Genomic DNA, 12,804 nt, shown 5'->3' on the forward strand with positions numbered 1-12,804 from the left:
AGATGCTGGTGTGCTTTTAGACCATTTTACTAAGTGGCATTTTGTTCTGACTGTATGTACATGTTACGATATACTGTTTCACATCAATATAACCAGCAAATTAATTCAGTCACTGGATGTTTCAACTGATGTCCTGCTACAATGAAGTTTTTTCAAGACTATCAAAATACAGGATATAACTCTGTAGTCACAATTACACTTGAAATAGCAGAGCATATGGGTATTGAGCAGGTGTTTCCGGAAACCAGAGTGCCACGTAAGAAGAGAATGTTTGATTACGAATGTGCTGATGATTCGAGTCGTCTTTCTGGCGAAGAAAAATTCAAATCGCAGTTCTTTCTTGTTCTCACTGATCAGGCCATATCTTCTGTTTCGTCGTGATTTGACCAACTCGTGGAGTGGTATAAGTTGTTTGGATTTCTGTGCAACGATAATAGCCTGAAGCAGTATCACAGAGAAAATGAACTGGAGAATCACTGCAAAAATTTTGAAAGAAAAATAGGAGACATTGATGTCAACTAACTCATAATGGAATTGAATCATTTTATTTATGTCATAGAGAAAGAGAGAGGACTTGTCACAGCAGACAATTTTTTAACGTACATATACAAGAACAGCCTTCAGGAGGTATATATGAATCTTTACATTTGCATCAGAGTTCTTCTGACCACATCAGTTACTGTCACCAGTGCTGAAAGGAGCTTCAGCACAATGAACCTGATCAAGAATATTTTGCACTTAACCATGACAGAAGGCTTTCTGTGCTTGCAGTTATCTCAGTCAAAAATAAGATTGCGAGATCTCTGGACTGTGACACACTGATTAACCAGTTTGTGGAAAACAAGGCTCAAAAGAAGCACTTTGTGTAAATACGCTAACTGTGTATGGAATACATGTACACTGTAGGCCTATATATACATAATATGAACCCTGTATATATATATATATATATATATATATATATATATATATATATATATATATATATATATAGATATAGATATATATAGATATATATATATATATGTTAGCATGCTAAGAAAACATTTGTCACCCTATTCTGTTCCAGACATGTTTTGTTAATAATTTGTATGCAATTTTGTGTGCATTATGCTAACTGAACAGTCATGGACCAACTGCACTGCAATGCAACTTTTAGAATTACATTTCATATATTTCATTAATGATGAATACAGCATATGCGAGTTCATTGGGTGAAAGCAGTCTTTTGACGTGTATATTTATGCAATTGAAGAACTGGATTTATTATTATAGTTACACTATAGTAAGCACTAAGCTCTAATAGTTTAGGATTATTTTTAGCTTGGTCTTGAATAAGCACTAAGCTCTAGTAGTTTAGGATTATTTTTAGCTTGGTCTTGAGTAATCACGAAGCTCTAGTAGTTTAGGATTATTTTTAGCTTGGTCTTAAGACATTTGTTGATGTGTGTGAACAGTGTGGCCAATAAAATGTTAATTTCAGAGGGATAGTGTAAATGGCCCCAGACGTATGTTCGGAGGGGGCCACGTTCTTTGTTGCTATGGCCCTGATTACCACATCTGAAGCTGACACTTCACAATTTTGGTTCTGTAACTCCAACTCCCCTCCCTTCCCATGATGCTCTGTATTTCCAAGTCAACTCAGATATTATTTGCTGTTCTTCAGTGTCCAACATGGTTCTGAAGCTCCACTAGAGATAAGTGATTTTGGATATTATTATTCTGTTCTTTTCTGATTATACAGCTAGGATTGCTATTGTATAAAATTTTCACCTCTCCCTTGAAAGTCAAGTTTTTTTTTCTTGAAAGTGTGTCTGACTAAATTTTAAAAAGTTGTCATTTGGGCACATGGTGTTCTGTGTGTGTCAAGCCTAGGCTGTTTTCTCTGTCTTGGTTGTTCTTTTCCCCCATCTGGGATTTCTTGCCAGTGCTGTCTCACTAGTCCAGCACTGCTTGTTAAATATTTGTTACATTCTCTTGTAGCTTTCACTGTGAGTTTTTTCAGATATTGTTGATTCTGCTTTTTGGGATAACAAATATATGTATAATAAATTACTGATTAGACTTTGGCCTTCCAAAAGTATATTAACTGCTGTCATTAACTGCCCCCCTCAAGACTGTCATTACAAATATGTTTACTGCTTTGGGGGTAGCATACTTAGAACCAAGACTGTCAAATCTGTGTCTGTTTTGGGGTCTGGGCAAAAGGCCAAATTAGTGTTGAATGGGTTCTTTTCCACCTCTTCTTTGGCAGACTGTCTGTCTCTTAGTTCTCCCTCTCCATCCAAGAAGTCTCAGAAGAAAGGGAAGAGAGAGAGAGAGAAAGATAATGATAAATATAAAGACAGAAAAGAAAAAGAAAGGGATGAACAGAAGGGTAGAAATAAAGAGGTCAGAAAATGACTGGCTGAGTTTCCATCCACAGGTGAACCAGTGCAGAAGCCCCCCAGTGTCCTGTACTTCCCTGGCTCCCTCCATGTATCTGACATTAGTACCTTCCTGATACCAGTCCCTGATCCTTTTAGCACCAACACTGAAACCACTTCAGTCCTGGCTGTCAGAGATAATGAAGCCCTTTTCTGGCTGCATTGTAAGAGTCTGGTCATCCCCAGTCTTCTTTTTTGGTGTTTGCCAGATCCGGAATTCTCAACACAGCCTTTAGCCCCTCGGGTCTATTCTCCATATGAAAGCCAGGATTTGGATAAACCACTTCAATGGCCAATAAGCCATACTTGATGGCTTTCCTGAGGTCTTCTAAGGCCATGCAGAGCCTTAGAGAAGTCTAATGCTAACATTCTTGAAGGCTGAGATTGACTTGGGGATCAGTCCCTCCCCCTTGGCTCTGAGGGGGGAGTAAGTTTACCCTTCTACCTCTTACCTTGATTCTCCTTCTCTGGTCCATGCCCCAGCTCCAGTGGTTTGCAATGCAACTGCTGTCTGTGTGGTTCCCCCATCTGCACTTTCAGCTTGACTCCATTCACCATAGATGCTTACCTTGATGTACTTAACTTTGGCTCTATTGGAGCTCTCTGCATCCTGGAGCTGAGCAGTTGGGGCTGACTCCGAGACTTTTGGAGCCATCCTTCCCCCTTAGTGCTTTGGCCCTGGACAGCTCAGCTCTGTTCTTGACCTCAGGTCTGTGTATGTGCCTGGGGCAGGGACTTATCCTAGGTCTGTGGATCAAGGAAGGGCCTTCTCCAGTAATCCAACCTGGTGTCAACTTTTGAATTAGAGGATTCTGTTCCACTTGGGGATTGGGCTGTCATACCCTGCATCAGATCCATCCCAATCATCTTGTTTTCAGGGATCTTCAATCTCACATCATCTTGCCTTAGAACAGCCTGCACCTTAAGGTCCTGAACAGCCTCAGACCCAGCATTCACCCACGTCTTCCTTGTCACCATATTCTCTCATCGACCAGTAGAGCACATCTTTCACAAGGATAGGGTTTAATTGCCAACTAATCCAATCTTTTTGACTAAGATGGCCTCTGAGTCAAATCTGATTCAGTCTATTTATTTACCAATATTCCTTTCAAATTTTAGTAATACTGATGAATATATGCCACACTCCCTTGACTTTCTTTGTAATTTGAGATTTTATTTAGACAGCACCATAGGTTTCAGGAAATTAGACCATCTATTTGTGTCCTTCTCCAAGGCTAATCTCTCTAGATGGCTTTCTGGCTGCATATTTTTGTATGCACTACTAATTTTTTATCCCTACCTTCCAAGCCAAAAACTCATTCCACCAGGGCAGTATCTATTTCAACAGCTTTCTTTGGTCATGATTTCTTGGATGATGTTTGCTTAGTGGCTACCTGGTCAAACACTCATACCCTTGTGTCCTTTACAAGCTTGATATTCAGTGCAAATCCAGGGTTTCTTTTGGCTCCAAAATTTTGTGGAATATTCTCTCATTACAGCCCAATCAGTCTGAGACAGAGGGAAAAGACATCAGATATGAAAGTTATGTACTTAATAGATCCATGTTGTCTTCTTCTACCCATCTCAACAATCTTCATTCCCCTACCAAATTGTTACCAAAATGTGTGGTTCTTGGTGTACCTTGCAGGCCTGACTTAAGTCTTGTATTACAAACCATCTTGGTCTTTTGGCCTCAGTTTTCTTAGGTGGCATATTAGGTGGCAGTCAGTTATGGAATGGGCAAATTTGATCTAAGGAGCCTTAGGAATGCAGAGCATTATTGGAGGATAGTTGGTGCTTTACAGCCAGGTGTTGACTTTGGATCTGATTAAATCTAATAACCCACATGCTGAGCAGACTGAAGATGACAGCATTGGTCTAGCATTATGCTACTTAAGTAACGTTTGTAGTCATTTAAGAAACAGGACTATATGAATAGACAAGGAGGTCAGTTTTTCTGATCATATCAGCCAATTAGTTAATTATAGTTATAAAACTATCAGTTGCATAAAATATTTTATAATGTCTAGGATATCAGAAATGTTGAAATCGTTGTAAGTTACATTAAGTCCAAACTCAAGTATGGAATGATAATATGGAAACCTTATAAGAAAACTAAAATGACTATGTTTGAAAGAGTACAGAAGAAATATACCAAGGATATCCATGGATTTGAAAGTTTAAGGAATTATGCAAGATTAAAATATCTGAATTTGTAAAGTATATCATATAAATATTTAAGAGGAAACCTTATTCAGATATATAGGACCTATACAGACAACTACTTCTGTGAATGTTTGGGGTTATCAAAAGAGGAGTAGAGAAAAATTCGATAACCTGTGTATGGTATTATATTGGAATGAGAGATGTACTTAATTGTTTTTTTCTGGGAGAGTAGGTAATGCATGGATAAGACTATCAAATTATAGTAAAACATGTACTACTTTACATATTTTTGCAAAGAACTTAAGACACTTACTATGGAGATGAGTATTCTGGTTCATTGTCAGTCTAGTAGAACATTATAGCCAAAAACACAGCATCAATGGGACCGGACGGTGTCCCAGGCTGCATCCTACATGAGTTCAAAGATGAACTAACACCTCATCTAAGCACACTGTTCAAACTCAGCCTCTCCACAGGCTACGTATCCATAGAGTGGTGCACAGCAACGGTTATTCCACTCAACAAAGGTGGAGCCACAACAGACCCCAGGAACTATCGTCCTATAAGCCTGACTAGCTTGGTCTGCAAGGCTATAGAGCGCATCATCATGGAACTCATTAACAGAGACATTGGGAACCTCCAAACACTGGACCCTACCCAGTTCGGCTTTGTTAAGGGCAGATCATGCCTCCTAAACCTGGTGAACTTCTTTGAGACAGTTACCAAGGCTATAGATGAGTGAAAGGTGGTACACACAGCCTACCTAGACCTCACAAAGGACTTCGACACCATTCCCCATTCTGGTATTATAGACAAGCTCACCAGCCTGAAGATAAACCCCTACATCACAAGATGAGTTGCCAGCTGGCTCATGGACAGAACCCACATGGTGAAAGTTGTGGGAGCTAGGTCCGACTCTAAACCGGTTACAAGTGGCATTCCCCAGGGCTCAGTCCTAGGACCCCTCCTGTTTGGCATATACTTCTCAGAGGTACAGGCAAGCACAGGAGGACTATGGCTGATCAAGTTTGCAGACGACTGCAAACTTGGGGCTATAATTGACTCTCCAAAAGGGTCTCACTGAGACGGATACCTGGTGTCAAAATCATGGCCTCAAGCTAAATGTCAAAAAGTGCATAGTCATCCCCTTTGGAAAAAACAAAGTACCCACAAACTACCACATAGGTGGTAGTCCCCTAAATATGGAAGATGTAATAAGAGATCTGGAGACCCAAGTAGATAGTAATCTCACCTTTGATAATCACATTGCCAAAGTGGTTAGAAAATCCTTCTATGTGGCCCACCTAATCACAAAAGGGTTTGCATCCAGATCAAAAGAGGTCATTGTGCCCCTTTACTCATCACTCATCAGACCCATCATAGAGTACAACGCTCCATTTGGGATGTACCTTACAAGACACCTGCAACAGTTGGAAACACCACAGAAGTACCTCACCAAGAGGATGCTCTATGCAGCTCGACTGAAGAAACTCCAGCTGTACTCAGTTGCATACCACCTACTCAGAGGTGATCCCTGCCTGACATACAAGGCCATGTCCAACCCAGAATTGATGGACATGTTCCACCTAAAGAAAACCTTATCCCCTTGAACCACACACTCTAGGGATCTAAACCTCACCACAACAATAAATAGGATGTGCTGGAGGGATAGATTCCTGTCCTAGAGACTTCCCATGCTTTGGAACAAGATTCCAATCTACATTAGGCAGAGCTCCTCGCTAACACTCTTCAAAAGAAACCTTGACGAGTGGATGGGAAACAGAAAGTTTACCCCGGGGATCACTTCAGTGGTTCTGCTGGACAGAGGCACAGGGAACTAATCTAAGATGGTGGCGAAAGTCAACACATTCTGGCTAGGCTTATAAATGCCTTTGGGCAGATAGCCTAATACCTACCTATGAACCTATTATTTCCTGTGCCTGAAATCTTTGTATGTTTAAACATATTGTGCTGTATAAAGAATCATTTTTAAGGTGCACAAACTGTTTTTGTATCTGCAGGAACAGTGTGTAGTCTGATAACAAAGATACACAATGATAGCATGATATTGTAACAGTTCTGAGACAGTATTTGTGGGTATTGGCTCAACTTGAACACATAGCCTAAATATGAACAATATGTCATGAACAAGTAGCTGAGACAGAATGATTAAGCACAGCAGAGAAGGAATACTTAGTTAAGGCATAAAATTATAGATAATAAGTAAAAATATAGTTTGTATCACAGAAGGTGCACAGTCTCACATATTATAGAGTGTGACACATTTGTACTTCTTGCATCATGTCATAATTGTTTTTATTCTTTTATTAACTGTTTTAAAGTATATCTACCTTAACATCTAGTCATAAAGGTGTAGTGTGCTGTACTTGTTTCAAGATGTAGTCGATGTTGCTTAGATTGTCTTTGAGCAATAAATACATGATGCAAGTAAAGGCAGATATTGTGTTCAGCAAAGTATGAGAGATGGCTTGTTTAAATGCTTGATGCAGATAGTTAGTTTTGGGTTAGTAAATGGTTTAATACTCTGCAGTCAATTTCATTGTCTGTTCTCTTTTATTTATTTATGTATTACTTTTCTTTTTTTTTTTTTTTTGCAGGATGGTTCAGTACACTGTGCTTCAGTTACTTGCCCTGGAGTGACGTGCACAAATCCTGAGAAGAAACCAGGACAGTGTTGTGCAAAGTGTCCAGGTATATTTAACATTTCCTTCTTTTTCTTCTTCTTTCAGATTTCCCCAGTTAGGGGTAGCCACAGCAGATCACCGTCCACTCATGATTGGCAGTGGAGTTTTTTAGTGTCGAGTTGCCAGCCCGGCGCCCAACCTTCCACAGAAGGCACACGCACGCACACCTAGAGCCAATTTAGTGTGTCCAATCCACCTACAGCATGTCTTTGCGATGTGGGAGGAAACCAGATCACCCGGAGGAAACCCACGTGACCACAGGGAGGACATGCAGACTCCACACAGAAGACACCCCAGCCGAGGATTAAACTGGAGAACCTCTTGCTGTGAGGTGGCAACGCTAACCGCTGCACCACGCTTGACATTTTCTAATTTACTTTATTCTGTTTCTAAAAGGATCCTGCCTACTTTCAGGCCTTACAACAGATTTTGTTATAATAACAGATGTTTAACCTGAGAAATTCACTGTAAACTTTGTGACATGTGTGCCTGCATGTGTCTGCTTTGTAATTTATTACATTTCTTTGTAATTAGCATCTTGGTAGCTCTCACTAATCCAAAAAAAACTTTTTGGAGAGAAACAGGAAACTTAACTTCTAAAACAGACTGACAGTTTAACTAATAAAGTTAACCCTTTGAGGGCTTACACTTTTGTCTATGCAGGAGTTTTACACTGTAAAGTTATAATTTATTACTTGTTTATTTTTTCCTTTGTTACCTTTTTAAGTGACCTGGTCCTTGATTGGCAGACCATTTTCAGCAATAACCCAAGCTATGTAGCAGAAAACATACATGATACAGTTACCATATATAAACATAATATGTAAAAGTCATACTTATTATAGATATATATATTTATATTAGAACAGTAGCATTGTATCTGAATATGAAAGATACCCATAACATAAAGAACATGAGAGATGTATACAGCATATGAAAATTACAATGTGTAATAAACAACATCCAGAATTCCACTGCATTATATGTGTGTGTGTGTGTATACATATATATATATATATATATATATATATATATATATATATATATATATATATATACATATATATGTATATATATATATATATATATATATATATATATGTATATATATGTATACATATATATATATATATATATATATATATATATATATATGTGTATGTGTGTGTGGGATTCATACTATTTATCGAACAACCGTTTCACCGAAAGTGAAACGTCTGAGCACACTTTTCACCAAAAAAGTACTTTCATGACAGTGTGCTAAAAAAGATAAAAATCTGGGGAAATGGCTGTTGCTGAGATTGTAGCACAGTGGGGATAAGGGAATATTCCCTTTTTTCCACTGTAGTGCAATCTCAGAGTGATAATATAAAAGTAGGGGGTGTTGGGAGTGCAGGGGGGCTTGCGTAAATGTGAGTACTGTGTTTTTTTACATTTTTTGCACAATTTAGTGAAAGTGATTTTTCAATGAAAAGCACTTTCGTTAAAGAGTGTTCGGTCGTTTACGTTTCGTGGAAATGTGATTTTGTGTAATAGTCCTAGATCCATACACACACCCACACACACACACACACACACACACACACACACACACACACACACAGTGGGTATAAAAAGTTTACACACCCATGTTAAAATGCCAGGTTTTTCTGATGTAAAAAAATTAGACCACAATAAATCATTTCAAAACTTTTCCCACCTTTAATGTGACCTATAACCTGTAAAATTCAATTGAAAACAAACAAATCTGTTAGGGGAAAATATATAAAAAATAAAAAACATACAATACACTGGTTGCATAAGTGTGAACACCCTTAAACTAATACTTTGTTGTGTGTGCACACCCTTAAACTAATACTTTGTTGGAACACCTTTTGATTTAATTACAGCATTCGGTCTTCTTGGGTACACACTTGCCATCAATTAAAGAGACTCTGATTAACCCCAAATAAAGTTCAGCAGTTCTAGTAGGATTTTCCTGACATTTACTCAGTTACCTGCTACAGCAAACGCTACCCCAATTAACTGCATTCTAATTTGGTCTTAATGTCACCCCGCTAAAATACATGTTAACTTGTAAATTAAAACATGTTAATACAAAGCTCAAATTTTCTAAAATTATTAAATTGACAGCTGTGCTTGGAAAAGCACTGGCACCACCTTATTTTTTAATCAGAAGGAAGTGCTCATAATTGCAGTCTGTTAGCCTTCTAATTGTTTTCTTATATAGAAGCAATTATCCAAAAAAACCCAAAAAAAAAACAGTTAGCTAAATAGACAAAATTTGGATATTTACATGTAAAAACTTGTTAACCCTAAAGATTGTAAGTTGAGAAAATCTCCTTCCTGTTGGAAAATGATGGAGCCACATAATTTATATTTTTTTACCATTTTAAGATTATTACCTCTTTTGTTAACAAATCTGTGACTTTTGGTTCACCATTACCCCATATGGTTTTCCTGTTGGAGGAAACAGTCTTTATTGTCTCTGGAGTGTCAACTGAATAAGTTAAAATAAACCAATTTTGCTTTTTAGCAGTTTCATTACTTATTTGGTCAACCGACATTAAAGGGTAACTCCTGTCTAAGAATAGCAGCTTTAACTCATTCCTTTTAGAAATGTGTTACATACACTTTACATAAAATTTCTTGATATAACTAGATTGCAGAAGAAGACTGGATCTACTACAAGTGCTTCCATTGTGGTATCACCTGACAAATTTGTAAGCTGCCATTCACTCATAATGCAAGTGCACTCTAATCTTGTTACTTACCTAGCCCTGTCAACACCCGCACCTAGTGCACTGCACAGCTCTACCATCCCCTGCACCTAATGCACAGCATAGCTCTATCCCCATCCACACCTAGTGTGCTGCATTGCTCCACCACCACCCGCATCTAATGTGCTGCATAGTCCTACCACCACCCACACATAGTATACTGTATAGCCCTACCACTACCCACATCTAATGCATTGCATAGCCCTGCAACCACCCGCACCTAGAGTGCTGCATAGCCCTACCACCACCTGCACCTAGTGCACTGCATAGCCCTACCACCTCCCCCACCTAGTGCATTGTTTAGCCCTACCAGAACCCTAATTATAATCCCAGCTTTAACCATAGCACTCTCCTACCTAACCCTAAAGTCTCTGACTACTTCCTAAAGCTAAAGCTCCACTATCTGCACCCTTAAACTATAGTCCCTGTTTATCCATGTCCCTAAAACTCCACTCCCATTCCCTAAAACGTATCTCCTAACCTGCTCCCTAAACATAAACTTCTCTTCCCACTGAAACCCACATCTAAGTTGTCCCTTCCACTCCCTTCATTTGCCATACTTAGCTTGCTCAAACTTGGCTACTATGTTTGGATAAGATGTGGCAGGTCCACTGTCTTCATGTGGCTTCTACATCTTGCCTGAACATGTAGTTGAGTTCAAACATGAACAAGCTGCAGTATGCCCAAATCCCTGCTTATAAGAAAGTGGCCTTCAACTGCCTGGGACTCAGGAGCTTGAAGATGACCCATGGAGATTTAATCACTCTAGTCTAACTTTAGTCCGGACACCTCAAGCTACTTTAAATGATGCTACTTTTTAACTTTTGCTACCAATTGTGGTAACTCATTCTATCTGTCAACCATTCGCTCTCCATGAAAAAGTACTTTCACATAAAAAGATATTTATCTCCAAACCATGTCTCTTGATTCCTGCTGTACTGTTTCTTCCAGATTAATTACTTCGTGTTTCTCCTGTTTTCTTTTCTAGCCATATTATATCATACCATATTTCTCAGTCTCTCTCCGACTCATGATGTAAGGAGATTGAGTTGTCTTTTCCTTTCTTCATATGTAATGCCTGCCTCCATAGTTACCTACTTTTGCATATCAGTAAGGCCTTCCATTTCCTTGGAGTCTTCCAGAACTACAACTAGAACTCTAGCTGTTGCCAGACATAGTGCTGATGTAGGGACTTTATTACATTCCCATGAATGGAATTCAGCCCCCCCTACCTATATTTAACATATCATCAGCTGATTTGCATTTCCTGACATTCTTTCACACTGAGTTTGATGGCTTACATTTTCTGTTATAATACGTCCTAGATGACTTTCATATTCTGGATTGTTTAACCCCCCCTACTCCAGTGGTGTTTCTCGGCCCTGGATTGTCATTCCGCAAGTTCAACAGCATATTTTTGTGAAGCTTTTAAACTACACGTCCTGTCATCTTAGGCCCCACTCTTCAAACTTCTCTAGTACTGTTTGCTGTCCACCTCAAACTTTGTATTGTCTTCAAAGAGACTAATTCAGTTTTCCAGAGCTAGTTTGAGGTCAAAGTCTAATATATAACATAGATATGGTCTCATGAATAAACCCTGTGGGACACCACTTGTCACGTAATCTAGTAACAGTTTCTCTTATCTATTATTGCATATATCCTCCTGTCTAACAACATGCAGTTTTATGCCCCCCCCCCCCTCCAGTTTGCAAAGCATCTATAGTGTCAGACTAAATCAAAGTCCTTTCTGAAGTCTTGAGTGACTGCATCCACTGGGATTTCTTTTTGATCTCCCTCGAACCTCAGGCAGTAATCTGGATGGATTAGGTTAATTGACAGGATCCTCCTGATGTAATTTCATGCTGGAATCTGTTGAACAGTCTGTTTTGCCACAGAAGCTTTATAAGCCTTGGTTACAGGATTTCTTCCATTGCCTCATCCAGTAGTGAAGTCCATCGCATTGCCTGTAGTTTCTTGAGCTACTCCTTGCTTCACTTTGGTGATTGGTATAAATGCTTGCACCCTGTTCCCAAGACAGCTTAAAGAGACTTATTAAATATTTTTGTAATGAACTTTCCCAAAGCACTATCAGTCCTTTCTGTTTTCTTTTGGCATTTTCAGTCTTAACTCTTCCCTTTACCAGTAAGTCTAGTTGATAAATTAAAACATGTTTGATAAGAGACTAGGGAGAATAATACTTCAGGTTTTCGCACTGCCCATTTCCCCTTCCTCATTTATCATTGCTATCCATTCCATTCCAACTCCATACTGCCTTCCCAGATGGGTAGCTTCCCTACTGTTTACTTTGTTGGACACCGATGAAGAATATTTGTTTAAAACTTTTACTTCTTCACTGCCCACCTTATAGTTTGACCTTTCCAGTCTTGTTCAGCTGCTTCCCTCTCCTAAATACTTGAGTAAGACATTCTTCGCTTTCTTAATGCCTGATCATGAACATTTTGTCTGCCCTATTTCTAGCTTCTGCATAACCTTCCCAGCAACCCTTCTGTTTTCCCCTTACTCCCTACATATATCCCCTTTTCTCTCAAACATTTTTATTTATCTAGTGAATCAGATCAACAGACTCCTTTTTCCATGCCAACCCTTTAAATTCTATAAGCCTACATTTCAATGTTTTACTTATTATGTTTTCTAATAAAATTTTCCATTCTTTTGCTCTCTTGCACAAAGCCAGCAACTTGAAAATAAACTTCATGTTCTGTTATA

The 12,804-nt window shown here is 38.8% G+C and overlaps 1 protein-coding gene across 1 annotated transcript in view; it reads left to right on the forward strand.

Moving 5' to 3' along the window:
* LOC122815830 (kielin cysteine rich BMP regulator) overlaps positions 1–12,804 on the forward strand; it is a 2,917,372-nt gene that overhangs the window by 1,556,857 nt on the left and 1,347,711 nt on the right. Inside the window, exon 26 of the mRNA XM_044088633.1 lies at positions 7,211–7,304. Within this exon, the coding sequence (XP_043944568.1) occupies positions 7,211–7,304 (94 nt within the window). The remainder of the gene's footprint in view (positions 1–7,210; positions 7,305–12,804) is intronic.

The sequence above is a fragment of the Protopterus annectens genome, chromosome 11.part0 (assembly GCF_019279795.1).
Source record: "Protopterus annectens isolate FY-2018-M chromosome 11.part0, PAN1.0, whole genome shotgun sequence".
NCBI classification, from domain to species: Eukaryota; Metazoa; Chordata; order Ceratodontiformes; family Protopteridae; genus Protopterus; species Protopterus annectens.